General features: G+C 53.2%; 2 protein-coding genes and 1 non-coding gene across 18 annotated transcripts in view; all 3 read right to left on the reverse strand.

Moving 5' to 3' along the window:
- The window catches only part of SDC3 (syndecan 3), a 30,149-nt gene extending 21,342 nt beyond the window's left edge, over window positions 1-8,807 (reverse strand). Inside the window, exon 1 of the mRNA XM_038167345.2 lies at window positions 8,569-8,807. Within this exon, the coding sequence (XP_038023273.2) occupies window positions 8,569-8,676 (108 nt within the window). The 5' untranslated portion in view covers window positions 8,677-8,807. The remainder of the gene's footprint in view (window positions 1-8,568) is intronic.
- Window positions 8,808-13,849: 5,042 nt separating this feature from the next.
- The window catches only part of PUM1 (pumilio RNA binding family member 1), a 71,016-nt gene continuing 57,603 nt past the window's right edge, over window positions 13,850-27,262 (reverse strand). For 10 of the 16 annotated variants that reach the window (XM_072027559.1, XM_027444094.3, XM_027444093.3 and 7 more), the window contains 8 exons: window positions 25,631-25,898; window positions 25,009-25,138; window positions 24,133-24,267; window positions 22,590-22,727; window positions 20,789-20,914; window positions 19,832-19,953; window positions 18,234-18,426; window positions 13,850-15,628 (listed from right to left, as the gene is read on the reverse strand). In XM_072027559.1, coding sequence (XP_071883660.1) covers window positions 15,497-15,628; window positions 18,234-18,426; window positions 19,832-19,953; window positions 20,789-20,914; window positions 22,590-22,727; window positions 24,133-24,267; window positions 25,009-25,138; window positions 25,631-25,898 — 1,244 coding nt within the window. In that variant the 3' untranslated portion in view covers window positions 13,850-15,496. The remainder of the gene's footprint in view (window positions 15,629-18,233; window positions 18,427-19,831; window positions 19,954-20,788; window positions 20,915-22,589; window positions 22,728-24,132; window positions 24,268-25,008; window positions 25,139-25,630; window positions 25,899-27,262) is intronic. The other 6 variants (XM_038167242.2, XM_027444091.3, XM_072027555.1 and 3 more) reach the window with 2 other exon arrangements.
- Window positions 17,796-17,881, reverse strand: LOC113839817 (small nucleolar RNA SNORD103/SNORD85). The gene has a single exon (XR_003492416.1). It is a non-coding gene; the product is annotated as a small nucleolar RNA SNORD103/SNORD85 (small nucleolar RNA).

Genomic DNA, 27,262 nt, shown 5'->3' on the forward strand with positions numbered 1-27,262 from the left:
AAGAGATGGATTCTGCCTGGCTTGCCTCTGTGTCATGGCCTGGGAGGGGAAGAAATGAGTCTTTTTTCTGAGGGTGGGCGGTCAGTGCACTGACAAACACAGCAGCATCCCCGCGTGGGGACTGCCAAATCCAGCAGCATCCCTGCATGGGTTGGGTACCAGCATCCCACCAGGTGGGCTGGTGGCACACACCAGTGTCCCCACGCCAGCCACAGCCAGGACACGGCCTCGCCACCTCCTGAGACCCGCTGCTGTCCTCGCCACAGCCCCCAAATTGTCAGACCAGGAGGGAAACCAAAGCCGGGAGACCCCAGCGCTGCTTCTGCCTGGCGGAGCTTTGAAGGCACGGCCCCAAGGAGCTCAGAGCCCAGAGGGGGAAGGAAACGGAGCCCAGGTCTTGGTTTCTGAAGGAAAATGAAGGGGGTTTCACACACTGAGGGTTTTCAGAGAGCAGCTGTGACTGCATGGGAAAGGCGCAACGCTGCGAAAGCAAACAAAGTCGGGACGTTTATTAGCCTGAAACTCCAACCAGCCCCGGGTTTCGTGTCCCAACAGGCCACCTCGTCCTCATAAAGGGCTCTTTTTTCCTCCACTTCCCCACACTTCAGCAGCTCAGCACCATGACTTTCCAGGCGCCGGGTAGCAGCGGGCACCATCCCAGGGACGTTCACACCTCCCTGGGAGCCCAGGGGGTTTCTCCACATCCCCGGGGGGGGACACAAGCTTGGGTTTGCAGGCCTGGAGGTGCTGGAGGTGGGAGAGCTGGGCTTGGACCTTGCCCCTGCCTGCAGGGCACGGGGAGCAGGGAGGCTGCAGCCCCTGTGGATGGGAAATGCCTGGAAAAGAGCCGGGCTGCAATAACACAAACTGAGCCTTTTTTTTTTTTTTTTCCTCTCCCTCTAATTGCTCCAGCTATTTTAACCGAGACAGACATTTCCTTGACGATTTTCAAGGGCTATAAATGTTTTATGCCCCTTTCCTCTCCGCCCAGACACCAGCCTGGTGCTGATGCTTGGCGCAAGCGGAGACCCGGCGCGGAGCCACAGCCGTGCCACAGCACGGCACGGGGACAGGGGACACGGACAGCCCGGCCACGTCCCCTTCTCCTCCTCCTGGAGGGATGCAGGAGGTGCCACCACCACCCGGCCTCCTCGCAAGATGTCTTTCTGCTGCAGGGAACTAAATATAGCGCCCAGAGCCTTCGGGGGGCTGCTGCTTTCCGAGGTATTTATAGCTGCAGGCGAGCTCCGAGGACACGTGGGATGGAGCGGCTGGAATCACACCGGGAAGGGCAGGATGTGGCCTGCGCCTGCAGGAAGGAGGCACAGGGGGGACCCTGCCTGGTCCCCAAAATTCATCCACCGGGGAGCACAGCCCCATCTCCAGAAGCTCAGCACCCATCCTGCTGCTCAGTGGGTATCATCCCAGGGGCGATACGGAGGAGCCCGCAGCCCTTCCCCGGTGACTTTAGCCCAGAGCAAAACCAAACGCAAATGCCCAAAACACCCCAAGGAGACAGCCCCGGCGAGACCCCAAAATTCACAGTTTTAGCCCAGAAACTCACTCCTCCGGCAGCAGAGATGCAGGACACGGAGCCCTTCTTGCTTCCTCAGCCCCAGCTGCGCTCCCTTTGCGGGCGGGATAAATCCCAGTTCCTCCCCAGGCTGAGCCCAGCTGAGGCTGGATGCTGCACACACACAGCCTGGCTGGGCTTCGTCCCCTCTCTGCCAAAAATACGCGAGGAGCCTCATCTGCTCCAGATGTGGTCGGCACTGCCACTGAGGGGAAGCATCCATTGGGACGTGTGTGCCCCTCTAGGGACAATGCAGCCCCTGGTAGCCCCTACAAGCCCATAAATGCTCCTCAGACCCCCACATGCCAGCTGGCACTTGGTGGGGTCCCCTGATTCCCCTCTTCACCTCCCTCCTCCTCCTCCTGGAAAACAAAGGGATGGGGGCAGTTCTGCAGCCAGGACTCGTCCCCCCACCCCACATGGGGAGCGCCCACATCCCTGGGGCTTGCAGGCAGGGTGGCTTTAAGGGCATTTGGGACCCCCGTTGTGGGTCCTACATGGCTCTAAGTGCCACGGCCAGGAAGTGTCTGGGGTCAGAGGAGCACGGGGGTGCTGCAAGAAAAAAACAACTCAGCCCTGAATTTAAGGCAGGAGGGGGGTGAGGGAGGACTTACTGGGTTACCCCAATTACAGCTGCTAATTAGCACTCAGACTTCTGCAGGCCTTGCAACCCACAGCCCCACCGATGGCTGGAAACAGTCCCTGACCAGAGCAGTGCTGGGGACACCCCAATACTGGGGGGGACACCCCAATACCAGGCAGAGGGACACAGGGACACCCCAAGAGCCCAGCCAGCTCGCCAACCCTCCCGCAGCCCTCTCCAGGAGCCTAATTGCAGCCTGCCAGGCAGCTAACTACCAAGTTGCACCCAAAACAATTATCTGCTGATAAATGGGGAGAAACAGCTCCTTTCAGTGCCGGGAGCAAACAAAAACAACCAATTACGGAGGCCGGGCGCTGCGAGCGGAGGCAGCCGGGTGCTGCGGGGCAGTGCCTGGAGCTCACCTCTGGGTCCCAGCACCTCCAGCGCCTGTGTCCCCGGTGGGATGGTGACATCCCACAGCCACCAAGGCCAGCTCAGGACCCTGCTGCATCCCAGATCACCGCCTGTGGTATCTTGAGCCCCGATTTATGCCCCGTCTGCAGGTGGGTGCCAGCACGCTCCCACCGGTGCTGATGGATTTTAACCCACATCGGGAGCCCCCCGAGGTCTGCAGCCCTCCTGGGATGGAGGCAGTGGTGGACACACGTGGATGTGAGCCTCCAGGCACAGCTCAGCCCCTCGGGCAGTGACCTGCAACGGCTTGTGGCTAATTAGAGCCTGATTAGTGCTCACGGTGCAGAAGGAGCTGGTGGTCCGTATCGCAGCCCCGCGGCACAGCTCGCTCACCCGCCTTCCCTCATGGCAGGGAGAGGGAACAGCTCCTCCCCAGCACCTCCCCAGCTGGAAGAGGAAGAGGAGGAGGAGGAAGCAGTGATGCTGGTTCACAGAGCCACAACCCTGGCATTTCCCAGCCCCAAATCACCCCGATGTCCTCCCGGCACAGGTCCCCTCTCCGTCTGTCCCAGCTCGCCACAGCGCCAAAAAAGGGAACCCTGCGCTCTGCCAGGCACAGACGAGAGCATCGCTGCACAGAATCACCCCCTTCCAGCAACAAATACCTGGCAGCTCCGCGATTTTCCACTGGGACAGAGCCAGGGCTTCAGAGCAGGCTGAGCACCATCCCCAGCAGGCCCCCACCTCCTCCCCATGCCCCCCAGTGCCACCGCCGCTGTCACCCTGCTCAGATCTGCAGAGCCCTGTCCTGGGGGTGGGGGACCCCCACGAAACCCTCACCTTGCCTTTAGCAAATGGACGGGCAGCCTGCACAAGAGGGAGAAGGAAAATTAGAGGTTGGGTGATGCTACTTGCCAAAAAGCCTCCAAAAGAGGAAAAAAAAAAAAAAGTTCTACATTTCCTGGAAAAAAAAAATTAAAAAAATTATATATATATATAAAAGACCATTTTTAACCAGAACTCCCACTCTCCTTTCCCAAAACACAGCCCTCTGGTGTATTTTGGATGTTTGCTAACATGAGCATCACTTAAAAAAAACAACAAGGCGAGCACGTGCTCGGCAAGGCATGCCCTCCTCACAGCAGTTCTTCAGCCCGACCAACGCGGCTCACAAAATAGCTTCGGCCTCCTCCTCCAGAAAACAGCATTTTTTGGCAAAGAAACCCTTTTGCCAACAAGTTTTGCTCAGAGCTGCCCGAGGGACGAGGCTGCCCCGGCTCCAGCCTCCCCCAGCTGCCTCCACCCCGACTGCAGGAGGTGAAAGCGGCCGGGGGCAATCCTTCAGCAAGGATTTCCCCCCCCCTTGTCGCTAAAACCAGCCTCATTTCTCCCTTGGCCGGGAAAGAAGCAGCAGCCCCAAGATCACTGCTGTTATTTTTATCTGGAAATAACTCCTTTGAGCCACGTCCAAGCCTCTCCAAGGCAGGGAGATGTTTTGCAGCGCGGCCGCGGAGAGCTGCGGGGACGTAAACACAGCCGGGGCAGAGCAAATGTCCCGGCCCAGAGCAGGCAGGGCTCGAATCGCTCGTTTTGTGGGCTCAAATCGCTCGTTTTGTGGTGCTGAAGCACAAGATGGGGGATGCTCGGTTTGGGGAGCACCCCCCAGGGCAGGAGGTGGTGCCGCTGTGCTCCCCATTGCTGCCCACCCCCATCCAATGCCGCCCCCCAGCTCCGGGCACTGCTTGCAGCAGCACAGCTGGGTTAAATTCGGCTTTAACCAGGACTGGAATTAGCTTAAATCATTTTTTTTTTAAACAAAACAAAAAAAAAAGCTTTAAAATAACCAGCTCTGAAAACGCTTTCCCCTTCAAAGCAACAACAACAACAAAAGGCATCCTGTGCCACCCCCAAAACCCATTTCTTCCCCCAAACCTCACTGTTGGGGGTTGTGGGGGGGGGATGCTCCGACAGGACCGGGTTTGGCGACCCCAGGAGCTGCCCTTCGCCTTTGGGGGGCCCCATCCTGCCCCGCGGTGCTGGCCACAAAGGGCTTTTGCCCCGCGCAGCCCTGCACGGGCAGCTCGGCGTAAATGTCACATTAATTAACTGGGCGAGCTCTCCGCGCCGCCACAAAAAGCCTCTGTTCTGTTCTGTTCCCTCTGTTCCGCCCCGGCTCCCTGCCTCCCACCCCTGCTGTCCCCGGGGATGCTGAGGCTGGCAGCAGCCCTGCCGCTGGGTCCGCTCCTCCCGGGGGGAGGAATTCCTGCTCCCCCCTGTCAATGCGCATCGAGGGACCAGGGAAAGGCACAAAGAGAGGAGGGAAAAGCTGGAAAATGCTCCCGAGGCTCCGCTCCTCCCTCCACACACAAGCTGAGGCTCCGTCTCCAGCGCCGCGGTGGGCACAGCGACGTAACCCCCACACAACCCACCCCAAAAAAACCCAGCCCGTCCCTGAAGCCGTCCCAGGAGGGGCTGGGAGGGATGGAGCCAGAGCAAGGAAAGGTGACCACAGCCCTTGGCTGCTTCCTGAGACCCAACACGTGTCCATCTGTCCGTCCACCTCGGCAGGGCTCCAGCAGGGACACAGACCCGAGCCACCGGCACCTGCGAGAGGTTACGGCTGATCTGCGCCCTCAGCGATTACGGTGCCGAGCTGATCCCTAAGCTGCGGGCTGCCAGAAGGGGCCAGGACAAAATCCTGCCCAGGGGATGGGGTGGCAGGGGCTGGGGGCTCCTCTCGTCCCATCCCAAGCCGGGACTCCCATCACGGGGACGAGGCCGACCCGCTCCTCCAGGCGCCCAGCACCGGTGGCACCATGGTGCAGGGGTCACCCTCACCAATTAACACTCATTAACCCACCCTTTGCCTGCAGCACCCAATTAATGTGAGCCTGAGGAAGCAGCCCTGGATGCCACTTGGCTGCAAAAGCCACAGCTCTGCACGAGAAGAGGAGAAGGAGGAGGAGGAGGAGGGAGTGATCGCCAGCCAGCCCTCCTGGCACACAGCAGCCCCGGTGCCAGCACCACGCACGGCGTGCCCAGTGAGCTCGGTGGCCCCGCTCCTTCCCATCTCACCCCCATCTCACGCCCATTTCCCTGCCTGCCTCCACCTTCCAGCTGGGACCGGGCTCCTTTCCCTTCTGCCTGGCTCCCGGGGCCACGTTTGGCTTCTCAGGTGACTGCTACGGGGTTGAGCTGGTGGCCCCATGAGCAGGGTGTCCTCTCCGCCAAGCCACCTGGATTTCCCAAACAGTTCCAAACCTTCATCCTCTGCCCAACAGGGACAGAACCAGCTCCAAAGCAAAAACACGGGGCAGGGAGTGGGCAAGAGCAGCCAGAATCACGCTGCCACCTCCCCCAGCCTGGGGCCACCCACCCGCCACAGCCGGGCTCTGTCCCAGCAGGGGGGACAGGACGGGGACCCCGCTCCGTGCCCCGAGCCCAGCGCCCCGATGGTCCCATCCTGGGGCAGCTCCTCCTGGCACCCAGCCCGGGAGCTGGAGTTATTTGTCGGCTCGCTTGGTGCAAATATTAATTTGAATTTTAATAAACCTCTTCAGGAGAGCTGCTTCGTTAGGGATGACGGATGCTGCTCCGGAGAAGGCGCGGGCAGGGCTCGCTGGCACAGAGACAAAACAGGACGTCAGCAAACATCCGCCGGGCTGGGGACGGGGCAGGACACGGCGTCCCCAGGCTCGGTGTCCCCGGGGACAGCCGGGGCTCAGAGCACCCAGCCCCGCAGCATTCAGGGGATGGGGATGGGGCGCTCCATACCCAAGGAGGATTTCCATCCAAAAAGCATCCTGTGCGCACCCCGCGGCTCTCACACAGGTTGTGGCCCCGATGCCACCAGGCAGGTGGGGACCAGGATCCAGCAACAGCACAGGGACGGGCTTGTGGGCAGCCTCACGCTGTCCCTATGCACAAGAGGGTCCCCAAATCCATCTCTCAGCCCCCTGACACTCGGCTGGGGTGCACTGGAGCTGTTCCAAGTCATTGCCCCCATCCTGGAGAACCTGGGGAGAGGGGGCGGGTGAGACCTTGCCCAGCGCCACCAAACAGCTGTAAAGTGACCGTGAGGAGCAACAGGGGAGCAGCGAGGCCTCGGCCCCCTCCAGCTGAGGATGCTCCGTGCCCCCCAGGTCCCCAGCGAACCCCCCCAGCCCGGCAGCTCCAAGCCTCGCGTTTAACGAACCTGCGGCCCTTCCTCGCTAATTATCCTCAGCAAATGGCTGCACCGCCACCCGCCAGCTGCAGATCCCCAAATGGAAGGAATTAAGATCACCGAGGGGGGAGCAGGAGGCACACACACAACCGGGTGCTGGAGATGCAGCGCTCGCCACCGCGGGCACCCAGCGGCAAAAATGGGTCCAGTGGGTCCTTGGCTGTGATGGGCGAGGGACTGGGACCACCCGGCACTGCATCACCACGACCTGTCCCAGAGCTGGGCCTGAGCCCCCACCACGGCCCCCCCCGGGTTGGAGGCTGAACGCCTTCTTCCCCAGTGCGATGTTGGGTGCGATAAACGCCCGGTGCGCCGGGACCGTGCGGCATCGCGCCCGGAGCCACGCAGCGCTCGGGGCTGCTGGATCGAGGAAATCACAGCCCTCGCTCGGTGTGTGCCCGGCACAGCCTCGGCAGCCCCCTGGGAGATGCAGAAGTTGCAGCTGCTGCTTCGGGGAGATGCAAACGCCACCGCCACAGCCCCGCAAACGCCCCCGTTACAGCCCCGCACAGCCACTGCAGCGGGAACGGGGGTACCGGGACCCCCAGGGAGCAGGGCGGGCTCCGTGGCATTAAATCCAGCATTAAATCCAGCAGGGTGCCCAGCACCGAGCAGCCAGGCCCTGGGACTTTTTCACGAGGGAAGGGAAAGGCAGGGCAGGCAGCCTGCATCCCTCCCTGCCTGCTTCCCACACCCCGAGGAGCCGTGCGGTGCCACCATCGCTCCGCGCGCAGGGAAAGCCCCGTTCTGGGACCCGGCACGCACAGCATCGCCCTACAGCCGCCACCCCAAGAGCCACCCGGGTCCCTCAGGTGTCCCCATAACCAAACCACGGCACGGGGAGTGCAGGGCACGGGGAACCTGCTCGAGGCTGGCTCCGGCATTGGGGTTCCCCTGGCTGCACGGGGGACGGGAGTGCCACAGCCCTGACCCCTTCCCCCTGCCCAAATCCCTCTCCTGGGAGCGGGGCTGGAAAATCCTCCTGGATGGGGAGCCGGGAACCAGAGAGGGGATGGGAAACGTTGGGATCGGGGGGTCTCAGCCCCACAGGGGGGGCAGCACCGGGGCAGGGCTGGATCTTTGCAGGGTCGGGGCCAAACCCCACAAGTTTCTCTCCCCCTCCAGAAGCGGGGAGGGGGCACAGGTGGGATTTTCCCCCCGGCCGCCCATCGGGGCTGCTTCAAGGCGTGTTTCCCCATGACCTTCAAACGGCATCTACCTGCAGCCCCCCCCCGCGCACCCTGGCACCCTGCGCCCCCCCCTCGGCTGCCTGCACCCCAAAAACCTCAGCCTGCACCCGGCTGGGGGCGAGCATCACTTGGGGGGGGGGGGGGACACATCCCTTGGGGACAGGAGCATCCCTTGGGGCCGGGAGGACACACGCTGGGGGGAGGAACACGGCTTAGGGGGGCACCCTCTGAGGGGGGGGGCATCCCTTGGGGTTGGGGGGAGCATCCTTTGGGGGGGGGGGACTGTAGGGGAGGAGGTTGTAGGGGGTGTGGGGAGAGGTTGGGGTGGGGGGCTGCTGCTCTTCAGGGGGGCTGCAGCGGGTGGGGGGGGTGGGGGGGGGCTGAAGATATTTTTATAGCTTCGCTCTGCCCCAAAACTCCCCATCACCCCCCCAAAACCAAACCAAACCAAACCAAACCCGAACCCCACCCTCCAAAGACCCGCGCCCACCCCCCGACATCCAACATCGGGGTCCCCTTCCCCTCACCCTTACCCCCCTAAACGCCCCCCCCCCCCAGACCCCTCGCCCCCCCCCACACTCACCGCGGCGGGGCGGGCTCCCCCCCCCAGCAGCAGCAGCAGCAGCAGCAGCGGCACCGCGAGGCCCCGCGGGCCCCGGGCGGGCGGCGGCGGCGGCGGCTCCGCGGGCATCTTCGGGCAGCGGCGGCGGCGGCGGGGCGGGGACGGAGCCTTTGTTGCCGCCGCCGCCCGCGGGAGGCGGTGTGCGAGCGGGGAGGGGGGGGGGGCCGCCGCCGAGCCGCCCGGCACAGCCCCAGCCCCAGCCCCAGCCCCAGACCCTCCCCGGCACGGCTCGGCACGGCTCGGCCCTCCCCCGGCCCGCACGGCTCTGCCCCGCCCCGCCCCGCCTCGCTGAGAGGGGAGGGGGACGCCCCTAAAGGGGGGGGGGTATGGGGTATGGGGGGGTGTGGGAGGGTATGGGGGAAATTGGGGGTGGGGGGGGTATGGGGGGTATGGGGGGGTTGGGGGAATATGGGGGGAGTAAGGGGAATATGGGGTGTGGGGGGGATTGGGAGGGTTGGGGGGAATGGGGGGGTTGGGGGAAAATTGGGGGTGGGGGGGTTATGGGGTGGCAGGGGGGAATGGGAGGGTGGGGGGGAAATGGGAGGGTATGGGGGAATCTGGGGGAATCTGGGGGGTGGGGGGAAATGAGGGGTTAGGGGGAATATGGGAGGGGTTGGGGGAATAAGGGGGGCAGGGGAAATATGGGGAGTTGGGGGGAATGGGGGGTGTGGGGGGGATTGGGAGGGTTGGGGGGGTTATGGGGGAGTTGGGGGGAATGGGAGGGTGGGGGGGAAATGGGAGGGTATGGGGGATTCTGGGGGAATCTGGGGGGTGGGGGGGAAATGAGGGGTTAGGGGGAATATCAGGGGTAGGGGGAATATGGGGAGTTGGGGGAAATGGGGGGTGTGGGGAGGATGGGGAGGGTTGGGGAGAATGGGGGTTTGGGGGGAAAATTGGGGTTGGGGGGTTATGGGGTGGCAGGGGGGAATGGGAGGGTGGAGGGAAAATGGGAGGGTATGGGGGATTCTGGGGGAATCTGGGGGGTGGGGGGGAAATGAGGGGTTAGGGGGAATATGGGAGGGGTTGGGGGAATAGGGGGGCAGGGGGAATATGGGGAGTTGGGGGAAATGGGGGGTGTGGGGGGATTGGGAGGGTTGGGGGGAATGGGGAGGTTGGGGGAAAATTGGGGTTGGGGGGTTATGGGGTGGCAGGGGGGAATGGGAGGGGAGAAGGAATATAGGGGGTAAGGGGGAAAATAGGGGGTGAGGGGGAAATGGGGGGTTAGGGGGAATATGGGACGGGTGGGGGGAATGGGGAAATATGGGGGAAAATTGGCAGTGGGGGGAATGGGAGGGTGGGGGGAAAATGGGAGGGTATGGGGGAATATGAGGGGTGGGGGGGGAAATGTGGGGTTAGGGAGAATATGGGAGGGGTGGGGGGAATGGGGGCTTTGGGGGAAAAATTGGGGGTGGGGGGGTATGGGGGGTTGGGGAGAATGGGCAGGTAAGGGGAATATGGGGAGTTGGGGGGATTGGGAGGGTTGGGGGAATGGGGGGGTTGGGGGAAAATTGGGGTTGGGGGGTTATAGGGTGGTAGGGGGAATGGGAAATGGGGGGAATATGGGGGGTGGGGAGGTTATGGGGGGATTTGTGGGGATATGGGGTGGAGGGGAATAAGGGGGTGGGGGGGGGGGAATGGGGGAGCCGAGGAGTAGATGGGGGGTATGGGGTAAATAGGGGGATGCGGGGGTAGATGGGGGGGCGCAGGGAGTATATGGGGGGTATTGGGGAAGGTGGGGGGAGCCAGGGAGTGCAGAGGTGTGGGGGCTATGGGGTTATGGGGGTAGATGGGGGGTGTGCAGGGGTGTATGGGGGGAGGGGGACCCAGGGCGTATATAGGGAGTATGGGGGCAGATGAGGGGGTGCAGGGACAGATAGGGGATACGAGGAAGAGGAGGAGATCAAGGAGTGTGTGGGGGTTATGAGGAAGGTGGGGGGACCCGGGGGTAGATTGGGGGGAGGGGGGAATTTAGGGATTATATGGGGTGGAATGGGGGGAGCCCAAAGAGTATATAGGGGGGGCATGGGGAAGATGGGGGGACACAGGGACAGATAAGGGGGGCATGGGGAGGATGGGAGGGAGCCAGGGGTAGTTGAGGGGGGTCAGGGGGCACATGGGGACGGACACGGGGGGGGGGGACGTGAGGGTAGATGGGGGGCACCCAGGAGTAGGGAGGGGGAATGGGGAAGATGGGGGGGACACAGGGGGTGTATGGGGAGCTTATGGGGGCATCTGGGGGGACACAGGGGTTAGTGGGGGAAAGTGGGGCAGAGGGGGGGGACCCAGGGCAGAGAGGGGGCATGGGGCAAAGTGGGGGGAACGGGGGGAGAAGGGGGAAACCTGGGACAAATGGGGAGGTGCTGAGGGACCCCGGGGCAGCTGGGGGGGACCCAGGGGTAGGTGCGGGTACTCAGGGGAGATGGGGGGCAGCGGGCAGCTGGGGGGGGCGAGGGGCAGATGGCTCCAAAGGGGACACTGGGTCACCCCGACGGGCAGGTGGCAGCTGGGGGAGAGGTGGGAGCAGGGGGAAGGACACGGGGGGGGGTTTCTCTCTCGGGGCAGCCCTAGCGGGTTTCACACCTTTCCCGTGCAAATCTGAACAAATAAACCCACAAAAACCCCCGTCCTGAACTCCAAGCGCTGCGGTGAATGAATGCGGGTGAGGAGCAGCGGCCTGACCTGGGGTTAGAGGGGAAATCAGGCAAAATCGGCTAAAAAACGAGCCCCGGCCCTGGCTGGGGTCACTCCGAGGAGGGGTCAGAGCCCCCAGCCTGATCTGGGGGGCGTCGCTGCCCCTTCTGCCCCTCCTCATTGTGCAGTAATTAACGGGATGATGATGATGATGATGATGATGATGATGATGATGATGATGATGATGATGATGATGATGATGATGACAGCAGCACACGGAGCCGCGCTCTGGCCGGGCCGGGCCCGGTTGCTGAGGCTGCACCGCCCCGCTGTGGCTGCCGCGCTCCCTGCAGCCCCCCCGGCCCCGCCGCGTCCCCAAAAGCAGCCCCCAGCACCCCCGGGGGGGCACCCAGCGGGGGCCCCGCGGCTTGGCTGGGACTCGGGGGGGTCCCAGCGGGGTCCCCGGAGGGGTCTGGGCGCAGCCGCTGCCACCGGCCCCAGTCCTCGGCCCTGCTGCGGCTCCAGGGGCAGTGGGGATGCCGACCCCATGGGCATGCCGACCCCATGGGGATGCCGGCCCCATTGGGGTGGGATGTGGCTGAGCTGGGGGCTGGGTCAGGGCTCCTGCACCCCTCAGCCCCACGTCCCTTCCCCGGTGGTGGCAGCAGGGCCCCGTCCCCCCGCAGGGTCCCCATCCTGTCCCCCACCAGCACCCAGGGGCCCTGTGCCGGCACCCACACCCTTCTCCCATGGCTGGGTGTGGAGCAGAAGCCCGCAGGCCTGGGCAACACCAAAACCCCCAGGGTCGGTTCCTGAAGTCCCGCAGAGCCGTGCTGGGGAGCGGGGTCAGGGCCAGCACCGAGCCCCCTCTGTTTCTGGGGTGGGTCCCAAAGCTCAGGGACGCGGGGCCCCAGCACCACCCAAACCTCGTGGCCCCAAACCTGGTGAAAATAAAGGTGTCCAAGAGCCAAACCAGCGCTCAGCTGAGTTTAACGAATTTAAGGTGTGAAAACTGATTAAAGGCACTGCTGGGCCACGCGGGCACCGCCTTTTGGTGATGGGAAAGGGGCAGCGTGGAAGCTGCAGGCATTTGACACAGAAAAAGTAAAAGCCCCTTGAAAGGAGCGGGTGTTACTGGAGCCTGTGCAACCCTTCCAGCAGCATCTGCGCTCCCGGAGCAGCTCCGTGTGCTTTTGGAGTCAAGTTTGGTGCAGTGAAAGCCATCACACCGACGTCTGTGCTGGGCATCAGTTCTTTAAAAATGCTAATTTCAGATGGAAACAAGCAGCATCACGTTCTACGACAAAGATGTAAATGTTTTAACAAGCTAAATCAAAAATAAAATAAAAAAAAAATCCCACAAAATGTGACTTTTCCTCCCCTCCTCCATCAGGGGCTTTGCACAAGTGCTTTGAACTTCATCAGGATTTCCAGCGATGCTGATGGCAACCTTCAGAAAAGGGTTAAGACCCAGCAGCCCCTGAAGTGCAGCAGTGGCAGGGAGGATCCTTTATGCTCGTAAATGAAGAAAAATTGGTGGTAAGCAGAGGCCAATTTTCTCTCTGAGCAGAGGTCGCAGTCGGAGTCCTGCGGGGATCTGCGTTTGGGGCGGGCTGCTCAAAGCATCCAGAAGGGATCTGGCAAAGGGGATGGGAAACAGACACGGGGCTGCCTTGTAGCACTTAATTAGGGTAATAAAGGACCCTGAGGAGCCGCACAAGAAGCTCCCAGGGCTCCGGGACAGAGCAGCTGCTGCTGACCTCAGGGTCGGGGTGAGGAACGGTGCTGGAGGAAGAACGACCCCAGCGCTGCTCACCCAGCGACAGGCACGGGGCTGAACGCGGCCCCTGGGGAACCAGATCCTCAGAGATCCTCAGAGCTGGGGAAGTTTCCATGGAAACACGAGCTCGTGTTTTGTGTTTTAGCTGCAGCCACAGCAACTGCAGGCTGCTGGTTGTGGCGATGCTCAGCAGCCCCGAATTGCTCCTCGCACCGCTCCCTGCCCTTGGAGCGTCCCCACCCTGCCTGCTGGGCACAGCCCATGGTGCTGCTCCCCTGACCCTTCCTCCTGCACACACAAGCCAAAGATATGAAAAAAAGTATGAAAAAGCTTCTGCACAACTAGCAGCTCCCTGGAGGGACAGTCCTGGACTGCAACAAGGGCAGGGTGGAGAGGAGGATGACAAAAGCTGAGGAAAGTATGTGTAGAGTACAAGAGGTAATGGGGAAAATTATTCCCTGCCCTTCTCAGCAAGAGCTGCAGTGCTTAAAAAGCGACCAAGAGGCAGTTTACCTACAGAAGGTGGTCGTTCGGCTTGAACTTACCACCAGAGGATGGAAGTTGCGTTTGCTTTGAGTTGGTACAGGCTCCAAAGAGGTTTAGAAATCCCAAGAGCACAGGTCAGGCGCAGGCCAGCGAGCCCCAGACAGCAGCAGGACGGGTGCCAGAAGGGGGAAGCAGCACTGAGCCAGCACCAAGCACTCACTCTGCTCCCTCGTCTCCACACGGTGCTGCTCACAGAGGAGCTGGAGGCTTGCAAAGGAAGGCGAAAGCAGAGAGGGAGGTGTGGCGGTGGCACTCCACTCAGAGCGGCCAAAGAAAGCACCAAGCCAGATTCCAAAGTTCTGTATTTTTCAAAATAAAGATCACACGTTGTTTAGAGACAATCTACACAAGAGTTACAAAAAATAGTCGCCCAGGCATAAGCATACACAGGTTTGTTAATTATACACATATGGTTACAAGTGTGCTTGCAAAAAAGTTCATTGGAAATATACACAAGGCTCTGTAAATGTACACCGTGTAGTGTTACAATTCTATATTCAAACAAGGAAAATTGACAGTATGTTACATTCACTTACAAGTAGACAAAATGCAAAATACAGTTCATCTTCTGTACAAAAAGGGAAGGTGATTCACACTTTACAAGGTGAAAAGGGACTCTGATTGTAAGGAAAACTAGGGGATTCTGTACTTTTGCACTTTTTGTTTCTTACTGTCACAAAATAAGCAAAACATTACTTTTTAAGATTCAAAAAAACACTATTTTGAACTGAATCATTTTGTATAACATTTAGAAAGGATCGCTACTGTTCAACTAGGTGACAAATAAAACCAAGCAATTTTTTTTTTAAACATTAACTAGGCTGTATAAAGAGAACATTTCCTTCAAAAGAAAAAATTTACTTCTGGTTGAAATTACAATTTACAATATACAACACTATATGCTACGACCATAAAAGGTGTGAATATACACTGAAATGCACAGGTTTTGCTAATTCTTTTTTCTTACCAAAAAACGGGTTTATGTCGATTCAAACTTCTCCACATTTACATTACAGAGGTTTACAAATGTACAATTGTACAGTCAGAAGTATGTTCCACTACTAGGGTACATTATAGATACAGATCAGACATCAAAACAAGAAAATACTACAAATTTTTATATATGTAAAGTCTACACCAAGTATACACTATATATTTATAGAAGCAAGACCAAAGCCGAGTTGGATTTTTTTTTTCCTCATGCTAAATAATCAAATTGTGTCTCTCAATGTTAACAGAACAAACTGAGTAGGCAGTAAACAAGTACACCCGCCCCCCGCCCCCTTGCTTTAAAAACTTTCTGGGTGTGTACGTTTTCTTCCAAAAACGACCACTAAGCTACCTCCTTTAGCATGTTATACTCAAAAAAACAAAACAAAAAAAAGCAATTAAAAAGTTTCAAAAACTTAATTCTTTTTAAACTGAAGCTTTAGCAAGTTGAATTTTTTTATATTTATAAACAGTGTTAAAGGCATCCTTTGTGCCATTTAACTAAAATTCAAAAATTCTTGCTGACTTTTGACTAAAAGGAGAAAAAACAGGTATTTGCAAAAAAGTTGCCTGCAAGGCAGATGAATTAAAAACGTGTTTGTTTTTTTCTTCAAACCAACCACCCTGAAAGTTTCCACATTTGGAATATAGATACAACAGTGAACAAAAATGTGGCCTTCCATGTACATTTGATACCTATGTACAAGTATTCTATACACCAGTAAAACAGCAGGGCAATTAGTTAATTAAAAAAAATAATTAGTACATGTTATGCATAATAAAATTAAAGAAATTTACAAAGGCTTTTCTTTTTTTCTTTTCCTTTTTTTTTTTCTTTTAGTTGTTTAGCAACCACAGACCGTTTTCTAACTGTACTGGAACAAGGTGGGTTGCTGGTTGTGAACGAGTGCCTGCTGGCAGCGAGCCCCGCAGCGCGCCGCCTCAGATGATGCCGTTGGGGGGGCCGCAGATGGGCCCGAGGTCAACCCCGTTCTTCATGTAGTACTTCTCCAGCTTGGCCAGGATGTGTTTGCCGTAGGTGTACTTGCGCAGGGTGGCGATGTGAGGCCGGATCTAGGAGGCAAAAGAGAGGGGTTGGGGTTGGTGACCTGACCCACAGCCACAGCGATCCCGTCCCACGCCACGGCCCGCGCCAGCACAGGCGACCTGAAAATGCCTCAAACTGTAGGGTGCCTTTTGCTGTAACCACCTCAATCCGTGAACCAAATCAACGTTTCGTAACTCGCTGATGTTATTTTTCAGGTTAATGGCAAAATGAATTCCTGGTCAAGCAGGTGGGATCTTGAGGCCTAATACAGGATCAAGCTGAATCCCTGTCTCGTGGATGAACCTAAAGTGTTGTCCAAAGCAAGGCTGGCAAGACAGGGCTCCTGGATGCGCGAGCTTCCCAAGGGTGCTCTGACCCCCTGCCCACCTCCACCTCTCTGGCATGGGGGCAGACTGATTGCTACCACAGAAAATACACTGCAAGGGGTGGCTCAGCTGAGCAGCTTTTAGTGCACCTCAGCAGCCCCGAGAAGTGAGGCAGCTGAGCAGGGCCTCACCCTCCTTCCACGCTCAGCTTCTGAAGGGCTCAAAGCCCTGAAGGGCTCCCAGTATCAATTTCAGCAGTATATTTGGAGAGATACTGGGAAAGGCAAACAGCTGTTCAGCCCAGGCTGCTTAATTTCTGAACCTAAATACACTTTTTTCCCTTATTTTTAAGCAGACTTCACACAGTCATACTATTTCAGAATAAAAGTCATCTGCAGCTCCACCAGAATTCCTGTAGCTGGAGTAAAGCCACTTTTACTGGAAGAACCAGATGAGGAAAACCTCTGTAGTAGCTGCACTGACATCCTTGTGCTGCTGAAGTTCGAGACCTAAGAGCCATTTATTTTCATTACTGTTAGTATCCCACACCACCAGCAAGTTCCTCTGATAAGGCAACTACTACAGACTTTTTACTGCACGGTGGGAAGTGCAGACAGGACGAGGAGCAGCCAGAACACGACGTACAGCCCTCCCCTCTCCTCCCCTGCTCCTGGGGCGGACACATCACCATTGCTTGCCCTAGCCAGAGCTGACTGAACTCCCATGGGAAGTCCACCCCATACTCATCCTATTCCATCAGCTCAGTCACTAGCTGTTTGAATTCTTACTCGACTTCAAGAACCAGTTTTGTAAAAATTGGATTTATGTCTCGGCCCTCCCCACATCGCATTCCCAAGGAGGTCAGGCTGCTTCGCTGAGGTTACGGAACAGAGAACTTCCCAAGTCCAACAGTACTTTCTTTGTTCATCTTCATTTCTAAACCTTTTTTTTTTTTTTTTTTTTTTAAATGACAGAACTGACTGTTAAGATTATTTTTATTTAGAAAAAAGTGCTGTTAAAAGCATGATGCAAACTGCTTGTTTGCACTACGAACAATTTTTACAATCCCAAACCAACAGGCAATGCACTCAGTTTTCCCAGGCTTTCATTCAGCTCGGTAACGCAGCTAACATCTTCACATTCAGCCAGCCTTATTTAGCTGTCATCCTGCTTCTATTTTTGACAGCCACACTGATAACCTAATTAGCATATTATTCAAAAGACTCCGCTTGACAAGAACAGGAACGTGTCGGTAAAGATTTTAAATGTATGTGCACACATCTCACAGATTAGCAGAGCTACGGGTCATTTTGCTCCAGTGAGGCTGTACACTTTTGTTTATTTTTCTTCTGGACTAATACAGGCTTTGGTTTAAAATAACTACTGTGGATGACTCCTAAACCTAAGAAGTAGCCTACTTGATTATTTCAATTGCATATTTGTTGTTTATAAAGCAGGAAAATGAAGACATCACCTGATGTTTAGAGCCTCCCACCCTTGGGGAGCAGCCCTATAAGCCCTGGAAGGCAGGGCTGGCAGCAATGCTTACTGAATTCCCAAATGTCTTCATTTTTGACAAACAGGAAGTCCTCAAACTGTTACACACTCCAACACTGCAGCGTGATGCTAATCCCTGGAAGTCTCTCGTCAAAAACATATCCAAACCCGAGAAACATGGGATTTGATTAACGAATCCGGGCTCAGCAGCTACAGGAACACCACGCGTGCCCCATTAGCACGATGGGGACGGCTAACCTGACTTTCCTGATCAGCGCTGCAGAGCTGGGACACGAAGTGACAGGCAGAGCTTGGCAGCCCTTCGAGAGGCAGCCAGCAGTTCTGCGTTAGTGCTTGAGGTGCTCCGAGGTCTGGCTCAGCTCCGCTGAGTACATAACACATCTCTCATTAGCAAACGCTCTTCTCAGAGAGGGCAAGTGTGTCATCATTGCCAGACTTTCAAAAGGCACCTCGCCAGGCACCAAATTGGTGGCACTGCTACAGGAGATGTCTTAGTGTTTTTTATCATCGCTCACTACGCCATGAGTGCAGAACTGGGTTACTAGGTCAGAGAAGATTGCTAGAAGCAACCAGCTAGTTTTAAGTCCAAACGGCATCTCATTAATTCATATAACATGAATATATTCCAACTACTACTTTCCTGCAACTTTGAAATACCTGGGTCGTTAGGAAGTTCTAAAGGCAAAAACAATTATCTCAGCCTTCGTTTCTCCCTGCAATCAGTGTGGCAGTGCCACTTCTTCCAGCACAAGCCCTGTACCCTTATCAATCGACAGCAGCTGCTTACCTTGTGCATGACAATCTTGCGCTGAGATGGCTCTGCCACATCGATCATCTTCTGTACCACGTAGTTGGCATACTGATCTTTCATCATGGTGTATAAGGCACTGTGAGGGCCATCATTCATAGTGCACACCTCATCGATCAACATGGCACGCTCCGTGCGGGAGGCATGGGTAACACATTTCTCCACAACGTTGCTGTAACAATAAAAGGACGAGCACTGAGCACGCAACATCCCTACAGGGCTTTTCGTTCCACCCCAAGGAGATCTCCTCAAGCTTCTAAGGAGGGCAGACCATTTGGGAAAGACACATGTGCTGGTGCAGAAGTTGAGTAATGTGAAACAAACAGGTCCAAGGACCTCAGGATCTGAGTGAGAATTTGGGTAGAGGACCAATTCAGGTTTTATTTCACCCAGATTTATTTGTCTGTCTCTACAGTGACGCTGTAGTGGAGATCAATGTCTGTTCTCACAGCACGCCCATCAGAGAAGCAGATGCACTGCTCTTTGTTTGGCTTTCTCAGTAGTGGAGCTCGGCAGGAACAGAGGTCCAAGGTTATAACAACAGGGAAATATGATTCAGGAATGAAAGAACTTAGCAAAGAACTTCCCAAATTCCTGAATACATTAGATGACTAGTCTCTGCTCTCCAGAGAGCAGAGTTAAATAGGATATACGAAAGAGAAAAGAGTTTTGCTAGCCTTATCTGCTGCACCCCCTGAATCATAAAATCACCAAGTGATTTGCCACAACTAGCGCTCAGCTTGGGGGACGTGATACGCTAATTAACACTCCATCTGGAAAGAAGGTTAGAAAAAAGAGCAAGGCAAGTCGGGGAGAAAGAGGCTGAAATAACAGCGTTCAGACCGCACTCTTCTAATTCTTGTTAATGTTATACTTCCCTCGTGCCCATAAGAATTAAAGCACTATGTTACCCAATGCAAAGAGGGAGGTGTGTTACGCCTTTTAAGACATCAGCCTTCATGTTCGAATGGCTAGGAACACACACAAAAGGAATTCACAAATGTGGGAAGCATTACTCAGTTTTTACATCCATTAAGGTACCTGAATTTTGCTTCTACCCAAGACTAGCTCCATAGCACCTGGTCTAACAAGCTCAGACTGCTTCAGCTTCCCTAACAGGATATCCTCAGGCATGTATCTCAGGAAGGACCACAAGGCGTTGTGTAAGAAAAGCAGGATGAAAAAGAACTCTTGCTACATTGATTTCCTAAGCTCCCTTGTGGCTTGACACAACATCCCAGAGGTACTGAAAGGCTCTTAAAATGTTATCATTCAAGGGATAGTGATCACTTAAAAAAATAAAAAAATAAAACAAAACCACACACCACACAAACTGTCGGTCAAGTTCAGGAGCCTGAATTGGAACTACTCTTTTGCTTCTTCATCCTTCGTTACAAGTAAAACTTACCTTGCAGGTTGCTCATCCCAGTTTTTAAGCAGTTATAAATCACATTCTGCTGTTAAAAAGTTATTTATCAACTCCTTTCACCTACCTACACCCCACCTCTAACTTTTGCAACTCTAGCACACGGCCATGCTCCCACGGGCCATGAAGACTTTAAGAAACAAATTCATACCTAGCAAATTTATGTTGACTCAACACAAGCACGTTGCCTCTAATTTCTGCTACAATCTTGCTCTTATCCTCGGGCCGACCATGTTCTAGTACATGCTGGATAACGTAATTCCCATACTGATCCTGTTTGAGAGACAGCAGAAGTGTGAGACAAAATCTGGACAGGAACCATTAATACCAAGCTAGTTCCCAATGTGCATTAATTAAATCTTACAAACTTGGACTAAACACTAATTAAAACATCTACTGTTTAAATCATACAAATACTTTATACTTCTACAGAAACATGCACCCTAGATTTTCACCAGGAGGTAAAATACAACATCTTTGTCCTGATTATAAAGCTCAAAACAATTTCCTTTAACATGAAATGCCAATACTCTGCTCCTTTCAAATTTTCTTTGTTCTAGCTACAAGATACTGTTCTTATCTACGTTCATATTCTAGACATGTCTATATTCAGATAAGATACATGTTTATTTCACTCTTAATTCCAGAGGCATGCCTTGGATGCCTCACCTCCACACCCAACCTCTTCCCACTATCCACATGCTATGTATGAGCACACAGGACAGGGTTTGTTTGATGTTAGATCCACCATGCCCCAGTGCATGAACCCAAAAAAAAAAAAAAAAAAAAAAGGGGTTCTCAGAAGGACTGCAAAGAAGAGAAAAGGCAGGCAGGAAGGGATGTACATAAAAACACGTTTTAAGAACCCCTTCTGAACAGGATCCAACTCCAGCTTTGATACCTGCTGGATATTTGCACGTAGCCAGAACAATTAGTGACGATGCATTTCTTGCCTGCCATTTTCCCTTCCATCCCCCCTCAGGAACAGAATTGCTATGTTCACACAGCCCCACCAACACCACAGCTACAGTCTCAAATGTGCTGTTACCTTTCCTAATACAAAGCAGCACCCACAAATCTCACAGCACCCACATCCCCTCAGACTGACCTGCACAAGCTGCTCGGTGTGTTGGTGGAGTTCCTCCAAGATGGGAAGAGTCTGCTCAGGAAGACAGTGCTCTAGGATCCTCTGAATCACACGACAGCCATATGGATGTGTAGACAACGCAAAAACCTGCGTTCAAGGAGACAGGCAAGCACAGGCAGCAACACATCCGTTAGTCTTTGTGGGTCCTGGAAACCTTTCTGAATTAAATGAACGCGTGGTGGTTTTTCCTGGGCATGGTAGGCAATGCCAGCAGCAGAACTCTGCTTGCAGCACCAGGTAACGAACTGAAGCTGGATCATCTCGCTGCCCCAGGACTGCCTGGGTGACCACAGGCACATCACATCCCCACCCCTGCTTCAGCTTCTCCATCATGAAACAGGAACACAAGCAGCAAAGTGTCTTGATTAATGAAGAGAACACTTGGACAGCCAAGCATTACTGGAAGCAGTGTTAGAACAGTTTCAGAGGAATAAATCCAGCACATAGTTTGCCGGTTACCTAATTACAGCTATGTAATGAAAATGTAGTATGAAACAGAAAGGTTAAAAATGCTCAGACAAGGATTTTCCTCAAGTACCCAGATTTGTTTAAAAGCCTTAACTGTGCTTAGCAGAAGCGACAACAAGGAATCTTCTTGCTCATTTCTAGAGGATTATCAAATCTGTCGGTAAGAACACCTTATTCATTTTATTATTGCTGTGCAATTTTCTTTCTAAAGCACGAAGTCCTATCTGCTTGCTTAAAATAAATTAAAAAACATAGCAAATCCAAACACTGAAGTCAAATAGCCTACAAATTTTTAATAACCATTTTGAATAAACCGTGCAGGAAAACAGGACTTTAAAATGTAATTAACCACCAAAAAATGTTCTTGAGGTGATAAGTTTAATCTTGCACATGAAAGTTCAGATGGAACTGGGACAGCCAGTCAGAGAAATTGCAGTGCCATCAGCCAAGTTCCCAGATGTATTTCTGCCTTGCCTAACTCCCTCCTCGAAGGTCCAAAACTAAAGGTTAGCCAGCAGATTTGCTGAGCAAGTTTCCAGCCAGAGCCCTGCTTGTTTTGACACAGCCAAGCAAGTCCACACTACCACAGCTGTTCCAGGAGCAGCTAAACTAATAAAGCCTGGTTCCTGCTACAATAACCCCAGGCTATCCTCACATCCCTGTGGCAAAACCCTCAGTACTTCAAAGTCCCCCACCAAAGCCAATTAAGCTGAAGCTGGAAACACCCAGAACATCACTTTTGGAATGGAAGACAAGCCAACTACCACCAGAATAAAGGCATTAATACCCAGAACATCAATTCACGAGGGAAAATCAAGAAGAAAAAAAAAAAAAAAAATGGAATAAAACAAGTAACTGCCCTTTGCTAGATGAAGCTTTTGTTTTGCCCCTGGTCTGGGATCCTTGGGAAACAGCAGCCTGATAATCCACTCCCACAGAGCAGATCTTAATGAAAATTTCCTACACCCACCACAAAACACTCTGCTCACCACCTTTACTATGAAGATGGATTAGTAACAGACTTGTGTTTCCCCCATCAGTCAAAAATACTATATGTTCCAGAAGAACAGACTTTTGCAAGGCTGCTTTGCTGTGATACACCTGCATGAAAATGACAAGCAGAGATGTGACCGAAGAGTTCCTAGGCTCACTCACATAGCTGCATAACTCTTTCACCCAATGCTTGCTAAAATTTAAATTCCCGAAGATTTGAATGAGTTACGGTCACTATTGTGCTACTCAAAGCAACGTAAGAACACGAAGAATGAGACTTATATCTTGGTTAAGAACTTACCTGCCCCTTAAATGCATCAATGATAAACTGCAGGGACTGAGGCTGCACGCACTCGATGCACTTCTGCACCACGTGGTTACCGTTCTGGTCTTTCACACACTTCAGGACATGGCCGTCCAGCTCCCGTACCATCTCGTTCTATTAGGAGGAGAGAAAGACAAACAGAAAGCACCACCAGGACTCACGGCTGATAAATGCAAAGTTTTCACTGCTACACACGGTACAGGAACACGAAAGGCATGAAGGATGCACTGATGTATTTCAGTTATCTCAGTGAAGTTTTCCAGTGGCTGAGAGCTGAGATGAAGCCTGCTGTGCTACAGAAACCATCTAGAAAAATACTACTACAGGAAGATGAAACACTTTTCATTAACTTTAAGAGGACACCCATGTGCAAATATAAAATTTAAGACTTTCCCCCCCAATACATAGCTTTTTTTTTTTTGTGTCCCTCATCCCCTCATAAAGAAAGAAATCTGAGATGTCCAAACTTCACAAACTTCCCAGGTATCAGCTTCACACCACTCAAATGGAGTCAGCACTGGGATAAAAACTTGCTGGCATCTTACATATGCAGGCTAATATTACATGGTGATTAAGGAAATGGAGCAGCTAAGTTTTAGATATGACTAATGTGACAAACACACAGGCTGAAAGCAACTGGAAAAGGGTGGATGGCACTTGGCTAATTTAACAACACTACGGAACGGGACGATGGACTTATTCTACTGGTACAAAAACGGGCATTTTGGGAACACACAGCGCTCCAAGACAGCTTTCTAGAAGAAGACATTAGCAAATCCTTGGACCAGCAGTGCCACAGTTTGTGCCATCACACTGTTATCCAAAGCCACACGTATTGCCAAGGCAATAGGTGCGCTCGGGCTTGACTCGGAGGCAACACGCATTTCTAAATCCTGTTTCAGCTTTTTAACTTAATAACCCACATTAAGATTCTTCTATTGTGATTCCTAATGCCTTTATTAGCTAGCTTGCGTAGCATATTTTTCATCTTAATTCATTGCTAATAAAATCCTAGAGGAACAGCTTTATTAATGAGCTTTCAGTAGAATTTAGGCTATTCTCCACCTTTTCCAATGCTAGGCCTGGCTCAGCAGGAACCAGGGGCTCCTCATTCTCCTCTCTCTGTGGGGAAGCAGAATATTGACCCACATATCAAAGCAGCAATATCTCCGTGAATAATAAAGGTAGAACTCTGGCACTGCTTACTTCAAGGGATTTAAAATATCTCCTTATTCACTATTATTCACAATTTCCCCCTCAGCCAGCCTACATAACCTGACTGAAGGGAATTAGTGGAGAACCAACACCATTAAGTGCTCAGTAGGACAATGAGATGACAACGAGACCCAAGAACATATCACACACTTACCAACCACAAGAAACATAACAAATATACCATAAACCAAACCAAAAGAACACAAGCCACAAACAAAAGCAAGAGTAACAGAAGTTTGCAGTCCAGGTCACCAAACAGCAAGGAACGTTAAACATCAAGAAGAAAGTTAAAATTGAAACTTACAATTACCTGCTGGTCTGGGGGAATAAACTCAAGGGCCTTCTGGATCACCCTACAGCCGTACATCTGCAAAGCCAGGGACAGAACATGCCCACGGATACGTTCTGCCAAGGCCAACTTCTGCTCCAGGCTGCCGAACTGGAAAGATTAAAACCAATCACTACAGACACAAAACCCTCACGCGGCCAAGCAGCACAGCAGCCCTCCCGTCCTGTTGTGCCGAAGTGTTAAACAAGAAACACTGCACCTACTGAAAAAAAACACCAGCCATAGCTCAACAGATCTCACCAGGCACAAGTGAGATGTCTGTTCTGTCTCTGACATGCCTGACATGTTTGAAACAAATTCCAGAGTCAAAGGTGCTACAACCACCAGGGCGACGTGCCAGTCTGCTAATGCAGCAACCCTTGAGACTGGGGCTCTGAAGTTATTGGATTCAAGATAAATAAATAACCAAAGCTTAGTGTAGAAGGAACAGACCAGTTTCAAGAAAGAGGTGGCTGTCTGCTCACCTTCCTTGTACAGAAATGCATGTTTTCTGTCAGTGAATGCTGATTGTTGTGTTTCTAAATACATGAGTACTGACTGCTCAGCACAGCATCCTTGGAAATGGCCCTAAATCTCCTGGATGCACTGTTATTTATTCCTATACCTTTTGCACCTCTCAAAGCAAGGATTTACTCTTCATAAGAATTTTTGAGACCCCATTTAATTTCATTCACCCCAAGAGGAATGATGCAGCAGCATGTGGGGATGAGATGACATCAGCACTGACAGACATCCATCCTCTTAGCCAAATGGCGAGGCTTCTAGGAGCTCATCCTGTGCCTCAGGACAGCAGGAAGAATGGGAGTTGTGAAGAAAGGAATTAAGACTTACTTCAAAGAACTTCTGGATAACGTAATTTCCAAATACATCGACCATCAACTGATAAGCCGCCTGGAGGATCTCGTTGAACACAAGCTGGCGTTCTGCTGGGGTAGCACGCTCCAGTTTCAGCTGAATAAACCTGAAAAATAAGGTTGGTATGATGCCACTGGCACTTGTGCCCTCAAAGCACTAATACAAATCCATTCATAAGGCTCACACACTGAGCTCTTACAGAACAAAGATCTTTAAATCACAGGTGCCCCGTACCACAGGGATCTGAAACCTTGAGTGGTGGCAGTCATGAGACCCATGTCTACATGTCATCTGTATCCCAAAATCTTAAGCAAAGCAAATCATAACACAGTAATACAGCAAGGTCTTGCATCCAGGCAAATTTTGAAGCAAGCAAGCCTATCTTTGGAGAGGGGAGTCATGCTACCAGGACTTGTCCCCAGCCTATAAAAAGGAAGGTCTGAGTGTTACACTACTTGGCTTTGTCTCTTCACACCCCCTTTCCCTCTTTACACCCTCCTTTTCCCTTGCTTCAGGACGTGACACAAAGTGCCAGCTACGCTAAATCAAAGAGCAGCCGTTGCAAAAGCTCCCCACAGCACAACGTTCTCAATCCCACCTGGATCCATGCTGATCCTGGGAGAACTCCATGATGTGCCCGGCAATCTCCCTCAGCTGTAAATTGGGGTACCGGTTATTGCGAAAGTCTTCGAGCAGCCTGCTTCGGCCAGAGGGCATAACGTCAGACATCCCATAGCGCAAGCGAGACGAAGGGAAGAGCGTACTGCTGGGGCTGAAGAGGCTGGAGGCACTGCTTGCGCTGCGGTACTTGGCTTCAGCTCCAGGAGCAGCAGAGATGTAGCGGCCACTGCCGTTTGTCAGCCCTCCTGCAAGGCATAAAAACAAGGGGGGTTCAAAAGATGAAATAAAGCGGCCGAGGAAGTAGTTTACACAAAAGAAGCACAGCCTCTGCATGCCGTTTTACTTCTAATTACTCCTCTTCCACCAAGATGGGTTGAGCTACAGATTTCAGCACAGAACAGGCTGGAACAATTGCTGTTCCTCGCTCTGTGTTCAAAATGCCTAAAACTGACAAGTGTCAATCCCACTGCTGGGATCTTTTTGCTCACGTGAAGTTTCTAATTGCTTTATCCCCCATCCTCACTCACACAGCCTGCCCTTCGCTGCTGCGCAAAGGACTGAGTTAAACAGAAGCCCACCGGTGGTAGGGACAAAATCCAGATGAAATCAGACCACAAAAAGGCAGCAAGAAGCAAGAAAAGTTTAGAGATTACAGAAAATCACTATTCAGTAAAGGTTAAAAAAAATAAAAGCATAAAGACCACAAAAAAAACCCTGTGCTTTCACATTGCCCTAAAGATTTCCATCCATACTGAGAGCACTTTGCTACCCAGTGATGGGGAACAGTCACAGTCAGCAGACTGAGTGTTGATAGGAACCAGCTAAACCTTTACACACCATTTCCCTGCCCGTGATTTCTGAGCGTGCAGCAGCACTGCACAGGGCTCTTCCCTTTTCTGCGAGGCTCGGGATCCCTCTGCTGGCCAAAGGCCGCAAGCTACTTGGGCAAGCGGGATTTTTCCTGGGAGGAACTGGGTTCCCACCAAAAAAATATTTTTCTGGCTTAGGGATCTGCCACCTGAGACCAACACGAGGCAGCAGGGGCAGGTCACCTGAAAAATCATCAAGGAATCTTTGCAAAGGAAGAGAAGGAAGGATCTTCGAGGCAACGGGCTGTAGGTCTGTCCACACGAACAGACCTCCTCCTGGCAGCCACGCAAATGACAGTGTCAAAACAGATTTAAAAATGTTTCAAAAAGGAGTGAACTGCAGTCCTCTGCCAACAATGCCTCGAGGAAGCTTGCCCGCAGGAAGCACTAGGTGAGAACTAAGTATCCGATACGGGGCTAATTAAGTTTCCCTGTCTCTGAGCTGGGCAAGCATGTTCCGACACCTCCCGAGCTGGTGCCAAAACTCGGCTTTCTCAAGGAGAAAGCGACCCGAGAACTTCCTCTTTCCCTCCTTCCTGGGCTGCCTTGCCAACGGCGTGGCCATGGGTTCCTCCACCTGCCTTCCTCTTGGAGCCACAGCTCTGATGTGACACAAATTCCTTGCTGCTGGGAGGAGCGGGATACCCGAGGTAACACTGAACCAGCAACAAAGCGCGGGGTACTGGCACTCTGCGCTGCATCCGAAGCACTCAGAGTTAGCGTTTGTTTTCAGAAGCCTG

This window comes from Anas platyrhynchos, chromosome 24 (genome assembly GCF_047663525.1).
Source record: "Anas platyrhynchos isolate ZD024472 breed Pekin duck chromosome 24, IASCAAS_PekinDuck_T2T, whole genome shotgun sequence".
In the NCBI taxonomy this organism is placed as follows: domain Eukaryota; kingdom Metazoa; phylum Chordata; class Aves; order Anseriformes; family Anatidae; genus Anas; species Anas platyrhynchos.